The sequence below is a fragment of the Meriones unguiculatus genome, chromosome 19 (assembly GCF_030254825.1).
Source record: "Meriones unguiculatus strain TT.TT164.6M chromosome 19, Bangor_MerUng_6.1, whole genome shotgun sequence".
In the NCBI taxonomy this organism is placed as follows: domain Eukaryota; kingdom Metazoa; phylum Chordata; class Mammalia; order Rodentia; family Muridae; genus Meriones; species Meriones unguiculatus.
In genome coordinates, this window is record NC_083366.1 from 37,836,720 (window position 1) to 37,852,525 (window position 15,806).

Consider the following 15,806-nt stretch of genomic DNA (forward strand, 5'->3'; position numbering starts at 1 on the left):
AAATAATTTCTGGAGAAGCTCAGATCATAATGGTGACCAAAGAAACCTTTTTGGAGGAACCACCATCAAATGGAGCCTTCGTAGCTGTACAAATTGCACTCACTATTCAGCTTCCAAGTCTGTAAACCTATACGTCTACAAACGTGTGATTTGCCCCCATCTCTGAGCCTCAGTCTTGCTCGTTTTTTCTCATCACATTTGGGAGATGGAGATGAAGTGATACAGTTATGGGAATAACCCTGAAGCCTTAGGCATTTCCATTCAGGCACTACGCTGAAGGGCTTAGGGAGGAAGCTGCGTGCGAATATTTTTGTTCTTTCTCCAAATCCTGAATTACTCAGATGATTTCTCATGGATCCCATCCCCGTGTGTATCACCAGTGTCCTGATAGTTTATTCACAGATCATGGATGCAGTCTGTTAGCATCAGGGAACAGATGTGTGTAAAGCATGACCTTGCATACAGCATCTTCCACAGGCTGGAAATCAGAGTGGAGGCACAGAAAAGCCCCCAGAAGTTTTTCTTCCTTCACTTCTCTCCCCACTGTGCCAAGCTTTTGTAGCTACAGACTAGCCCCTTTGGTGATTACAGGCACTGTGGAATGCCCATGGAAACTACCCTCTTGGAAAATATTTTTCCATTGAGATAGAAGAGTTTGGTGACATCCCCAGTGGTCACCGATGTTTGCAGAGCAGGGTGTGTGATACTGAAATACCAAAATCAGAGGCGGGGGTGAGGAGCGGGGTTCACCATCAGGACACAAAAATCCATTATTTTTTAAGGTGTGAAGCAGTGTTTTCAACTTGTGCTTCACAACCCCTTTAGCAAACCACTATCTCCAAAAATATTTACATTACAATTTATAACCATCAAAGTTACAGTTATGAAGTAGCAATGAAAGTAATTTTATGCTTGATGGTCTCCACAACATGAGGAACTATAGTAAGGGGTTGCAGCATTAGAAAGGTTGAGAACCACTGTATAAATCAAATAAATAGCTTTTTTTCTTCCAGGTAGCCCTGTGAAGAAGCAACATGGCAATGTTTTTGAAAAAGCAGAATCATTAACCTTTTAAACATGTCTTTTTCTCCTCAGACAAGTTTTGGTATTGTCGGCTTTCACCAAATCACAAGGTCTTACATTATGGCGACTTGGAAGAGAGTCCCCAAGGGGAAGTGCCCCACGATTCCCTGCAGGACAAATGTAAGTGGTTCCTTCCTGGTGTAGGGCACCTGGGTTTTGGTTGGTTAGTTATTTTTATTCATAATATACCATACATAAAATTATTAGCTTACATGAATCCCTTGACTCATCCTGTAATTTCAGCTTGTGCATTTCCATCAAGTGCACAGCCTAGAAAGATTTAAGGTTCGGGGATGCACAGGGAGAAGGTCATACTGGTGCTTATACACCTTGCCTGGAGGATGAAAGTAGGAGTTCAAATGTCTACTTTGGAGAGTGTCTATCTAGAGCATTTTAAAGCACCATAACCATATATAAACCTGGTTTTATCAATTATATTTTAATAACCTAAATAATTTCTTATAACTTATATGCAACAACCTCTGCCACATATGTTTTAATGTGTTCTGGAATTAGAACATAGAGTTAGTAAAAGATTCAGATACTACTTTCACAAACTCAAATACTCAGGAACTGACAATAAATGACTATGCAGGAACTCAGTAGTTCTCCAGGATATGTATTATCTATATTTATTTGCCCTTTCCACGGCCTTTGTTCTAACATGTGATTTTGAAGTGATAGTTAACATGTGAGATCCCTTTAACCCCCATACCAGACCAGGTACCAAGTGCCAAGGCTCAGTGCTAAGTGTGGAGACTAAACATTATTAGAAGAAGATTGGAAAATGCCAGGTGAATTAATTTAGAAGGGAAATGAGACAGAAGTAATACATCCTTGGAGGACACTAGTCAGAGAAATCAACCAGGAGCCAGTTGTCAGGACATGTTTAAATAACCTCTAAAGGTAACATTGATCCTGCTGTGTTTAGATAACCATGTCCCAGGCAGGGTCTTTGACCTCCTACCTCCTGCTGTCTCACATCTGCCCTCTTGTCACCCCAGGGCCCAGGAAAGTCAAATGTGGACTGCTTGCTGTGCAGTTTGGGACCACAGGAAGCAAAAATAAACCATGAGTGGGAAAATTCCTGACCTGACAGTTTTCAGACTCTGAACTGACATCTCCGGCAGACAGCCTAGAACATTTTCCCTTCTTTCAGGTTAAAAATGGGACGGTCTGGTCTTGTAGTATCATTTAGTTCATTCCTGTCTATATGGGAACTGCTAGCAGGAAAAAGTAAAGTGCTACTGTGCTCATGACTGACAAAGCTAAACCACCCTGTCATCTGATATCAAGCCTGTGCTTCTCTAGCTGTGAACCAGACCATCAGACCTTAGAAATTAAAACTCAAGACCTGGGTGGTGGTGATGCACACCTTTAGCCCCAGCACCAGGGAGGCAGAGGTGGGAAGCTCTCTGAGTTCAAGGCCAGCCTGTTGTACAGAGTTCCAGGACAGCCAGGGCTACACAGAGAAACCCTGAAAAGAGAGAGAAGGAAGGAAGAAAAGAAAGAGAAAAAGAAAGAAGCTGGAGCTCAGATGGCCACACTCAGACCTCACACATCAGAAACACTGGGGGAAGAAACTGGAGCGTCCAGGAGAGTCTGGTGCCCTCTCAAGTTTTAGAAACGTTAGTGTGGATATCGCTGAACATCCCACAATAATTCCACATACGTGACTTTCACACACACACACACACAAAGAAAAAAGCTCCTTTTAAACATGAATTGAAAATACAAGGTGTGGCGGCTCACGCCTTTAATCCCAGCACAGGGCACAAAGGCAGGCTATCCCTAAGAGGTCAAGGTCGCCCTGCTCTACAAAGCCAAGCAAGTCCAGGACAGCCAAGGACTGCCAAGGCTACATAGAGAAACCCTGTCTTGAAAAAAGCAATGTGTGCTTGTGTGTATGTGTGTTGTCAACTTGTAATTTTTGGAAGAAAGATTAAAAATAAAACTTAACTAATATTTAGTATCAATGTTTTTTCATAAAGGAAAATGTTCTTCATCTCTCTCCCCCCCCCTCACACACACACACACACACACACACACACACACCACAAATGCCCACACGGTAAGAAACACTTAAACTTAGAATATAAGGAGAGGCCTTTCTGCTCATTGAATTAGCTGTATGAAGACCACACTCCCGTGCCCTCTTTTTTCTCTACTTTCTGTTAATTGGTTTAAAAACAAAAACAAAAACAAAACCTCTCATGAGCTAGGGAGCATCCGAAGCCGGTGATCTGGAAAAGCATAACTGCTACTGTCTGAGATATTATCTCCCAGGATCTTATTCACCTGGCCAAGAGATGGAGAGCATAAACTGGGCGGAGGAGTCAGCACCCTCCTGACCCACCCTGAGAATCTGCCCTCCACTTCCTGAGCATATGATTTATCCTCATGCCTACAGACATGTAATCCTATTCTCGATTTGAACATTGGGATGGAACTGGCAACTGGTCAGTTTTGGCTGCAGTCGCTTAAGAAATGAGCAGCCCTACAACTAGAGAAGTGTGGTAGAGGCTGCCTAGCATCCAAACCTGCTAAAGGATGGTTGCTGGGCTTTTAGACAGAGCAGTGCTCCTCACCTCCAAAGCCCCAGAGAGAGCTAGGCATGAAAGAACAGGTGGCCTGCGTGGTCACGGAAGAACACAGGCAGACCTGTGAGTCTCCACTCTCTACACAGGTTTAGGTAGTGGCCACAGGCTGACACTGGTTCTGGGAGAAGGTAGCTTTCTTCCTCCTGAAGATGCTTCCGAGAATCTTGTCTACTCCCCTTCTCCCCTGCAGCCCTTAAAGTCCAGTGATGCAGAATTCCAAAGACCTCTCACACTTTATCCCTGGAAAGATAGGTATAATTTTAAGAGTGTGTAGTCTGTAGGAAAGTGTGTTGGTGAGACTGTATTTCTCTGTTTGGGGCTCAGAGAAGGGAGTATATTCATATAATGATGTGAAATGAAATTGGGTCTCTAAGTACGCCCTGCCCGACTCTGCCCTGTTCTAGGAAACTAAATTTGCAGTGTCAAGCGCACACCTAGTTTGTCTTCTGTGCCAATTCTGTACTCTGCCTGGGGCCTTAGAAGCAGAAAATGTATTCCACTAGAAAAAATGAGAGAGACCTTGAAACACTCAACCCTGAAAGAGATGTCTCCATCATATCCCTCTCCTCAGGGCTCAGGGAGCTCTGTGGAAGAGGAAGTGAAAAGAGTCTGAGAACCAGCAGGGATGGATGACACCAAAGAAACAAGGCCCTCCAATCACAACAGGACTGAAGTACGTCCACCCTCACAGAGACTGGGCTCGCCCAGGGCTTCGTTGGTCTGCACCAGATGGGACCTAGATAGAGCTGAAAGGAGAAGTGGACACGTGTTCCCACCTCCAACCCAGAAGCAATCTCTACCTGACAACCAGTTAGAGATGAATGAAATTTCAGTTTTCTCCGAGAGAGTCTCAGCAAGAAAACAAACTACTCTTAAGTGTAGGCAGCATGGCCAGCAGTAGATGGACAACAGAGAACAAACTCAGTGGCATCTTCAAAGGTTCCTTGTCTGATAATGTCGTTAGGACTTTTCCTTTTCTTGTCTTTTTAAATGTTGTCTTCTTTCCCCACTCTCCCCGCTCTGTGTTAGGTCCTCTGCGTATCTATTATGGTTTCTGGTTTTGTGTGTGTGTGTGTATGTTTAAGATTCCTGAGTGCATAAACGAGTGGGTCTCTGTGTTTCTTGTGCCTTCTCTTGGGCTCTTTTGTTTCTGTTTGTTTTGTCCTACTCCATTATGCTTATTTTTGTTCATTTCATTTCATTTTTATTCTTTAGGCACCTGTTTGCTATCTAATGAGAGACGGAAAGGGGATGGATCCAGATGGGAGGGGAGGTAGGGAAGAACTCGAAGGAGCAGAGGGAGAGAGAACTATAATGAAGATACAGCTTATAAAAAAATCTTGTTTTTCAATAAAATAAAAAGGAGTTACCCCTAAATAATGGTAAGAGTCATTGCCTTGCCATATTTAATTTAATTTAATTTTATTTTATTTTATTTTTGTATCTCTTGAGGCCAGGAGGAATTGTCTTTCACCCCTTGAGATAAGCAGGGCTGAATAGTAATGTGTTGATGAATCACATGGGTTTTTTATTTAATTATTTTTATTTTTATTAATTACAGTTCATTCACTTTGTATTTAACTGGACCTTTTACTATAGCTGCTACTAGTGAGGATTGAGGCACTCTTCTTCTGTAAAGTTGTGAGCTTTTGTTTTGTTCTTTCTCACTGCCAGGAAATGGGGCCTTCAAAAAAATCTGCATTTCCTTGCATCTCCTCTCATTCTGCTTCCCTCCCAGAGCTTACAGGCAGCCATCTCCATCACCTGTATCAAACATGAGACTCGTTTGCTCTTTAGGCATGCCTGGTGCCCCTCAAGGCCTCCATTTGAAATAATCTAGTCCAATTTTCATTATCCCCACATCAGAGGGACAGGGAGGAAAACACAGGCTGATGCCCTCCTCAAATAGAGGATGAAGGTATAGAGGATGAAGAGAGCATCTGATGGTCAGACAGAGTGCGGGGTTTGGGTCATAAAAGCACAGTAAAGAATGAGGGTCCATCCATCTACTGAGGAAATTAATGCAGATTATTAATAATTGGAATAATGGCAGATGGCATTTGCTAAGTGGAGAAGGTAAGCCGGGCACTGCTCTCGGGGCTTACATAAGTTATCTACCATGCATTTCATCCATATTTTAAAGAGAAGTGAGGTACAGAAGCATTAAGTATAACTAGTTGACAGTTATGGGTTCATAAACAGTAAGATAAAGGTGCTCACAGGCAGCCGAACAGCTCCGCGGCCAATATTAATTCACTGTTTTCAGCCTGGACTGAAAATTATCTGGGACAAGCCCAAAGTGGCAAAACAAGAGGCTGATCAGCCCCCAAAGCCCTAGTTCCAAAGGTCCAGGAGGGTCCATCATTCAGTGCCGTGAGGGTGATCTGCTAGGTTAGGGAGAACAGGCTCTCTCCTGACAAGGAGCAACAGCTCAAAACTTTACAGAAGGCAGCTTCCACCCCTCGTCCTGCCACAGAAGCTGCTGCTGAGGATCTCTGCACACGCAGTGTCTGCAAAGAGCATGCACTCAAGGCATAGAGTCACTTCCTCGGATGTTTTGCCTTGAACTGCTCCCTCTCCACCTCGATGGAGGAAAAAGCTAAAAGTATTTTCATCATAGTGGCACTGTTTTTGTTTTGTTTTGTTTTGTTTTGTTTTGTTTTTGTTTTAGTAATATTTTTCATTTAAATCATAATTAAAGTTTCTTCCAAGATACTAGCAAGGAGTTTCCTGAATGTGTCTGGAGTGAAGCCCACATTTTCAGATGTTCTTATTATGCAGGGACTAACACCTTCCAGACACAAAGGAACAGGAGCCTGGTAAGGAAGCATGGAGCACTAGGACCAGATCTGTCTCTGGCCATCTCTGTGACACTGTATAAGGGACTCTTCTCCTTGAGGCTCGGGCTTCCCATTTGCAAGATGGTGGTGCTGAGTTAGAGCATCCCAGCCCTTCTTACCTGAGCAACTGTGAGAAATGAAGATTTGCCCCAGTCTGCTGACCACCTGCTTCTCCCAGCTCTGTGCCCTGCTGCTTTGTCTTTCTCCCATGTAAAAAGACCAAATCAAAAGGCTAGCTTGGCTTTGCACTCTTCAAGTGCTCCCCAGTGTGTGAGTGTGACCCCTGTGTTTTTGCCCCTGGACTAGAGAGGGTCTTGTTTTTCCTTCTCCCCATGTCTAATCTTCCTGGACATCTAGAGAAAAGCTATGGGGGAAAATGAAAAAGAAAAGAAAAAAGCTTTTTCTTTTCAAAATGATGGTACTTTTAAAATTTTGTGTTTTTCTTTTTAGTCATAATCCCACAAGCGACAAAGCAGCTTATCTCCCTGATAGGGACAATGGATATTTAAATATAAAATATGTACAGCCACAATATCCAGTCAAAAGAGATTTTTCTCCTGTGAAGCCTTGGCATTAAGGATTCTAAGGACTGATCCTGGCAATATTGTATTTTCCTTGTCCCATTCTACATGTTTTCAAAGCCAGGGGGTAACTTACCTTTGTAGAGGAGAGACACTGTGGAGTTCATTAAACATTTCATATCTTACAACAAAGGATTTTCTACAATGTACCTGTGATTCAAACTCTGGGCGAAGCTTTAGGAGGTCTCTTGAATTGCTTTGCTAATGAGATTTAAAAATCTCCCTTCAGTGTCTCCATTGCAAATGTAACCACCTTCCCCAAATGTTCAGATATGCTCTGCTGACAGATCCACCACAGAGGCAGCAAGGCCAGTCCTTGGTTATGAACCTGGACTTGGGAGACCCGAGGTCAGTGTTTTAAGGACTGACTAGAGGTTTTGTCAGTAGGCTCAGGATTCCTAATCAAAGGAGATCAAGAAAAGGCCAGAAAGAAAAGGCTTCTGAAGCATAGGGCTGAGCCAGTAGGGAGAGGCCACACTGCTGCACCACAGTGCAAGCAACCCCACACCTAGTGGCTTAGCACAGCAAAAGGTTTCTCACTCAGTAGGTTGGCCAAGGACTGTTCCGGCCTTAGGGCCAAAAGCAGGAGAAAGAACACAGGACAAAGAAATGGCACATGGAGTCTTTTCAGTACCCCTATCTAGATAGGTACTTCCTTGTATATTTCATCAGCCAGAGCTAGTCATAAGACCCCAGCTGAGTGGAAATGTTTCTGGGAAGCATAGGCTTCCTTGGGCCCAGAAGGAGAGCAAGAAGCCAGGTATTGATAATGAAATTGAATACAAGTCCTCTGGATAGACTAGAGTCAGGGCTATGTGGTAGAGGAGCAGACACTGTGAAATAGATGGTGGGGTGTCCCCAGGAGATTAGAGCTCATCTTATCACCCCTTTTCTGGGCTTGAGAGCTCAGAGCATGTTACCAGACTCAGGCAGAGTTTAGTAGTCCTGGGAGCTTAGCTTTACTGTTGTTTTAATAATGAATAGATTTTTAATTTTGTTATCAATACTCCAATCAATTTCTTCAGTAAAAGTGTATGAACTTTAAGTATGAAATATGCCATTATGTTCAGGGAAGTGTAAAGAACCAATTGCTTACAATCCTCTTTTGGCAAAGCCAAGCTAGTCAGATTCAGAATTATTTGTGGGATTAGATGATTTGGGATTGAAGAAGGATAAATGTCTTAAAGTTTGTTTTTGTTTTAAAATCAAGGTTCTGAGCCATGCTACTCATCCTTGTCTCTCTCATTTGATCTCAGAGTATTTTGAATGCAGAGTCTTTTCTGTTCCTTTTCTTCTTCCTACTCCTGAGCGAGGCATTAGATAACATCATTCTATCTAGCTGCATTATTTTCCAAAGGCTCTATCAGAAAGAAAAGTTTCCTTTATATTATTGAGTTTATTTCCATCACCTGTTGAGCAGGGACAGCCAAACCCACCTTACAGAATTGTTGTGAGAAATAATGATTTGGGAAAGGGAGAGATTTTGGAGGAGAGTTCAGAACTGTTTGGAGTCAGATAGGTGATTTGAGCTAGATCTGCTTATTCTGTTTATCCAACACTGAGAAACAATATAGATGTAAATGCTACAGCTAGGGGTATCAATACATATGAAGCACTTGGCATTACCCCTAGCACATGGACGCCCTTGTAATACCACCTATAGTGTCATAACCACTGTTATAACCACTGTTAACCTACTGCTGCATCTATTCTAACACCATCACTTATATCACCACTATTGATGGGTGCTATTTTCAGTCTTAGGGAACCAAATTATATTTGTGGAACTAGCATGCTAATGATACCTTTTGCCAAAATATAATATGCTTGAGTGTCTAGTTTCTAAACACTGCCTGACTTTTCTTCTTCTTGTTGCCTCCCTTCTTTTTTCTTTCTGTAATGGATTTGGGAAGTGCCAACCGTGGTAGCACACTCAATGAGTACCTTTGCTCCTCTGCTGACATTGAAGCTTCCAATGGTGTCGTAACTCTCATTATTTTTATGAATTGCAGTGCCGGTGGCAGATATCAAAGCAGTGGTGACGGGAAAGGACTGTCCTCATATGAAAGAGAAAGGTGCCCTTAAACAAAACAAGGTATGATTTCTACATCATTATAAGTGGCCGTATCTGTACAATGCAGTGAGCCTCCATAATGATCCCCACTTCGCTTATGCATGTATTGGAGGGTTCACCATGGAACCAATGGATATTTTATGTTGGGTTATACATCTCAGCTCTCCTATTTTTTTCCTGATCCATTCCTTTCTTGTTCTAATGCCTTTACTTTCTCTACCTGATCACCTTTCTAATGCCTGCTCTCTTGTTCCCCTACTCTCTGTCTACTTCTAATACTAGAAATTACAATTGCTGTTCTGCCACTCTCTTTGCATGTGCTTGCTCTACTCATCTTCGTTCTATAGACCTCTTCTTACCTCGTGTTCATGGTGTCCCTCCCCCTACACAGCCTCACTAGAGTCTTAGTGAAGCCTAAGACGGGCAGATACCAGCTGAGTCAAAGAATATTAGAAAGCATTGAATACCTGATATCCTTCAGCATTGTAGAAAGTAGATTGTTAAGTATCCAAATGCAGCTTAAAGGAAAGCAGGACCCAGGAATACATGTTTAGCTGTCCATTAACAATGTAGCATTTTTCTCCTCCCCATTACAGTTTACCAACAAGGTTTCATTATGATGGTGTATGTTGTTTCATGAGGAAAGAGTGGGAACATGATCAAGAAAGACAGAAAATTTCCTGTGTCTAGGTCAGAGGGTACAGTCCTTTGCTTATAACCCTTGGCATCCTGTGTTACTTACCATCCATCAGCAACATGTGTTGGTTGTGTGTGATGGTATACACCTGTAACCTTAGCACAAAGAGGGATGAGGCAAGAAAATCATGAGCCAGCCTGTCATCTACATAGCAAGATGCTGTATCGAAACCAAACCAAAACAAAGTCTAGATTTACCTGGCTGCTCTAGACATGTGGGGGTCAGATGCCATGTGAATCAATAATTGGCTTCTTGGATTCTAAAAGCAGTGTCTAAGAGGAATGAAAAAAAAAAAAAAAACCTCGTATATCCCGCTTATGAGGGTTACCATAAATAAGCCCTGTTTTCTGGTCCCAAATGAAGATAAAAGGTCATTGTCCCACAACTATGCTCAAAGAAAATAAAAGGTATTGTTCAAGAAGTCAGAAGGGAACAATACAAGCAAGAATGCTGATTGCAAGTTTCTTGCTTCTTGTGTTATATGGATATAATTCAGCCCAATTCCATATGCATTTCTTTGATGCTAAGCCCACCACAGCATCAGCCTGTAAAGTGCTCCAATGACAAGCACAATCAGAGAGATGCCGGGAAGACGGCCATCGGGGTAGTCTGTTGTATAATACCTGTGGGGGTTTCCATGCCAGAGATGTGAGGACTGTGTTGTTCATAGACTCCAAGGAGCATTATCAACTGTGGCAACAAGTTCCAGATTTCATGGTTTGCCTCTTACGGCACTGGCTTCCTCCAGCGCCAGCAGGGATTGCCATCTGTTTCACATGTCAGGTGTTCCCTCTGCCATCTCAGCGAGCACAGCCTCTGCTCAGCTCCATAAAGGTTCCTGGTTAGATAACACTTGAACTGAGCAGGAAGCCATGCGAAGAAACTGACAGCACGAGAGTCTAACCCAGAGGGCTAGGAGGGCTGGCTGGCAGTAGAGCAGTCTGCCAGGACTTGAATAGGCTGACTAGGAACTGAGGATTCTATAAAATATTTTCAAAGAGGTTTCCTACCTCAGCCCAGCATGTGAAGGTCTTGAAGCCTGGTCACTCTCTTCCTTAGGTTAAGAAGCTGAGCAAAGTGGCAGGTTTAGCGAGGCACTGTGTGCAGTAAATGTAAAATGATCTAGGAAGATACCTAATGTCAACTTAGCCTGAAGATGCGTGTGTACACAGGTGCACAGACACTCGAAAGCACACATGTGAGCCCAAACATGTGAACACTCATACATTTACAGATACACATACACTTCACACACACACACACACACATACACGAAAACAAAGCCGAATTTTCTTGTCATATTAACATAAATTATCACTCTGGACCTGACTATTTCATTTCTTATTAGCTAACATGTTCCAAGGAAGTTGGAGGCAAGCCTCCTCTGCAGGGTGAAACAGCCTCCAGAAACAAAGCAATCATCAGACCCAGGGCTCTGGGTTTCCTTTAGATTGTGTAAATCATTTGCCTTTTACCAGAATGACACAGATATAGAACTTGTAGGATTGGAAAGTAATAACTGTGATTTAAAATGTTATGGGCTATAATAGGAAAAGTCAACATTACACAGGAAGTGTCTGAATGAATTGGTTCTGTCAGAATAGAAACGGAAAGGACTAGAGACTTACATCAAGGCAAAAACAGGAGCAGTGTCAGAGCAAGAAAAGGTGAAGGTAAAATAAAAATAAGCATTTATTTTAGTCAGCCATGCGAAAGATTGCTGTGTGTTACTGAAGAGCACAGTAGTAAGAGTATGTTGCGTGGTTAAAGCAACTGCAAGAGCGGAAAAAATGGAAGCTAACTTAAAGGGGCAGGACAGAGCCATTGCCATGCTCACATTTAAAAAGAAGGCAAACGAGGGGAAGGGTAGGGACAGAGCATGTTGGTAGTGCTCCCAGTATGCTCATGCTCATCTAAGTGTATCACCGGACACTTTCAATATAAACAGTCTAAATACATCAATTAAGAGACACAGTCTTCAAAGTGATTTCTTATACAGAAATGATCAAAGTGTACGTTTTAAATATACATAGTAAAAGCTCAAGCAAACTATTGTGTTTTAAGAAAAAAATACATAAAAAAAATAGCACCATAGCTCAAGAAACAGAGACCCATGCAGAAATAAAGAAAGGCTAGACCATCTAAGGAAAAACATTGATGGGCACAGGAGAGAGGCTAGACAGCTGGGGTCAGGCCTCCTTGCTGTGGGAAGTTTCCAGAGATCAGCAACATACGTGTTCAAAGGGCTGTGCTAGGTTCTCCTAGCAGGTTCTGGATATAGATCAAAATGTGCCTGACCTCAAACGGGGCAGATGACTTATCCTTGAGGATATCCTGGTACGTGTTGGCCCAGATGTCCTCATTGGGGTGTGGGAACCACTGGGTGATTTATCATATAGGTAGCAACTGGGAAACTCTACAGAGAGTTTATACCTCAGATCTTCAGAGTTGGCACACTGCTCTGTGAATGGTCCCTATCCATATCAGGAAAGACAGAAATTCATTTATCACCAGACATTCTGAGAATCCTCAGCTCCCGCTGTGGCCTCTTGCCCACAGGGCCCCAAGTGGCACCTCATCTGTGGATGCTGTTGGTATCTAGGTAGTCATGATTTTGGGAAGCCATCCTTGAGCTGCTGGCATGGTAGCAGGAACAAGGAGAATGAATGCACAGCAACTATAAACTGATTTTTGCTAAATTAAGAACTATATGCTAGCTATAAGAAAACTACTTCCAATATAAGTTTAAAGTAATTGGATGAGGAAATACACACCATACTGATTCTAATGAAAAGAAAGCTGGGGTATCTCTCTTAACCTTATACAAAGCAGACCTGAGAAGAGAGAAAATTATCAAGGAACTATTTCTCCCAGAAGGCACAGCAGCCTTACCTCACACACATATGAACTTGACAAGAAGCATCAAAATACATGGGTCCAGAAACTGATAGGGCAAAGGGGTACCTCAGCATTCTTGCCTCAGTAACCAATGGAGATCAAGCAAAGGGGACAATCAAATGGATTCTGGTGGTGTGGACAGCACTATCAATCAGCTTGATCTAATTGATGTTAATAGAATAATCCAGCCAACATAATACATAATACACGTTCTTCCTGAGCACACAAAAATATTTGCCAAGATACACATTGGACCTTAAGACATGTTTTGTTTGATTTTCATCATGACAAAAATAAAAAAAAAATTTTTAGGGAAATAATCTTACAAAGCATATTCTTAGGTCATGGCAAACCAAAAGCAAAAAGAGGGCAAAATGCGTATATTTGGAAATTTAACAACATGCTTCTAAATAACCAATACATTTTTTATAAAAAAAGTCAGAAACTATGCATCTCAAGCTAAACAAAATTTTTAAAAACTTATGTTGGATGTGGTGAAAGCATCAACATGCCCCTCACAAACAAATTAGTAAATAGCGTTTTTTTAAGGTGCTGAAGTTTTCCTTATTTTTAGGATGTTCATAAAAAAGTGAGTGGATGGATGGACTATAGATGGTTGCTGTACGGTCAGGCGGACAGATGGGTGGGCAGGGCACACTGCTGCAGACAGATAAGCTTGCCCATAAGTGGAGGCTGCTGCCCTGTGTTTACAAGGTGTTCCAGCCGCTCCTGCCATGTCCAGCCGAGCTCAATGACCTGGCGCTTTCATTTGCATATATATGAAAATTGCTTGCCTCATGATATTATCAATATCCCTTAGACCTTACTCTTCAGGCAGAAAGGAAAGTCACAATTCTATCTCACCTTCACACCCATCCCCATTTTTCCAGGACTCCAAAGACACCACTACCCTCTTTGAGACTTATGGATAAGAAACCCCTGTGCGGGTAAGAAAGGGCTATCTGCAGTTTCAAGGAAGAGTTAGCCAAAGTGTGTCCACAGTAGGGCACCCCTGCCTGGTGTCTAAAAGCCAAGGTATAGTCCTTCAGACGGTTTTTACAGCTAGGGAGCACCTTCTGAGATTTTGTGCAGCAGTACTCTCCATGAGCTTAAATGCTGAGCAAGGCCATCTTAAGAATTTAGCATCTGCTTGTGTCTGGCACAATCCAAGGCTGTAGTGTGGGAATATAATGAGAGTTAGTCCTTCCCTTTAGGTGTCTGTGCTTTCATTCATTCATTCATTCATTCATTCATTCATTCATTCAGCTCTGAGCTTCAGAAATCTGATGAACTCTAACGAATTGTGTAAACAGGGCAAATCAGGCCCAACCTCTTGCAGCTAGAGCAGTGGTTCTCAACTTTCCTCATGCTGGGACCCTTCAATACAGTTTCTCACATTGAGGTGACCCCCAACTATGAGATTATTTGTGTTGCTACTTCGTAACTATAATTTTGCTACTGTTACGAATTGTATTGTAAATATTTTTGGAGCTAGAGGTTTGCCAAGGGGGTTGTGAGTCACAGGTTGAGAACCAATGAACTAGAGTCTAAAACATTTAATAGAAGTTAGGAAAACAGGAAGATGTCTGTGGAGACGAGAAGGAGGAGACTCTTCACAGTAAATACGTTTTCTGGTGTTTGATTACCACAGGTGGGTAAATATTCAATGCAAGACTCCATTTTTTTTTAAATTGGGAATTCTGTAATTTTGTAAGTCTTTGATGTTTGCTGTGCGTTTTACTCAGTTATTCCTGGTGCTTGTCTCCCTAGATATGGGGCTTGTAGTTTTGCAGCCATCAAACATTACCAAAAGACAGACTTCATTGGATCCTAGAGGTTCAGATATGAATATATTTCGAGGAAGAGGAACTACCATATTTCCATACTCACAAAGAGGTGTAATGGGGTTGTTGGTACTAATCAAGGGGATTACTGAATACATTCTCTGGCTTGGACAAAGAAACAAACATCTGGGAAAGACAGAAGACCGTCATATGGAGAAAGGGAAAGTAGCTGCCTTATTCCTGAGCCTGAGCTGGGAGTCCGTCATATGAACACTAGCTGGGGTATTTTACGGGGCTTCTGGTCCCCTCCCCTTTTACCTGTTGGTCCTATTTATATATCCAATCCATGCCTTCCCATCACTTTTCCTTGCAGTGTCTTGTGGGAACAAGAGGCCACCATTACAGGGAACCTGCTTTGCTTTCTCTGTCTACCTCTTGTCTCCCTAACTGCTTTCCAAAGCTCAGCTTCTGTCTTGATATTTGACCCTCTAACCCAGATGAGAAGCAGATTCTACTAGAGCTTGATGTATCATTTTAAAAGCTCTCATCTTAACTAAAAATCCTGCTACCTTATTGACTTCACCTGCCATCAATTCATTGATCGTATTTAGCATCGTCTTTGTGGCCAGGTGCTAGAAATTCAGAGATTAGTATGGTTCAGTGCCAGTTCTGGATGTCCAGTGAATTAAGATTTATAAATAAACACAGTTACGATTTGTCATATGTCTCAACAAAAAAGAAACAGAAAGGTTATCAAGGAAAAGCTGAGACTAGGTCAAGAGAAAATGGCACCTGAGCTGGGCTTTAAAATAGGATCCAGCAGGTAGGAAAGCTTCCAGGTGAAGAGGCCTGGGTGCACTTCCTCATGGGAAGGAGCCACACTGCATGAGAAAGAGATTCCAGCATGGTTAGAAAGATGGTGGTTTGGTAAACTCTTGAGAGGCTCACATAAACTAGAGCCAAAAGGTCTGAGAGGTTTATCTTTGTGAAGAGGGCGGTCTTTGTGCTACATGAACAAGAAACAGCCTCTTTTTTATCCTTTTAAAATAGAAACCCAAGCTTATAGGTTGTAGATGAGCAGCTGTGAAATATGCTATGGTCATATTTAACATCTACATATATGCCAAAGTATATCATGTATCTTTGATCCAAACACTCCACCCTTAATGTGACTGGATAGATGGAGAACCCGCATAGTTCAGTGAGCTCTGGAGAAAATGGCCAGTGTGTTGTTACCCAAAGCAATATG

General features: G+C 42.3%; 1 protein-coding gene across 5 annotated transcripts in view; it reads left to right on the forward strand.

The window, feature by feature from the left end:
- Nucleotides 1-15,806, forward strand: part of Elmo1 (engulfment and cell motility 1) — a 521,602-nt gene that overhangs the window by 495,876 nt on the left and 9,920 nt on the right. For all 5 annotated transcript variants that reach the window (XM_060372629.1, XM_060372632.1, XM_060372630.1 and 2 more), the window contains 2 exons: nt 1,096-1,203; nt 9,117-9,199. In XM_060372629.1, the coding sequence (XP_060228612.1) occupies nt 1,096-1,203; nt 9,117-9,199 (191 nt within the window). The remainder of the gene's footprint in view (nt 1-1,095; nt 1,204-9,116; nt 9,200-15,806) is intronic.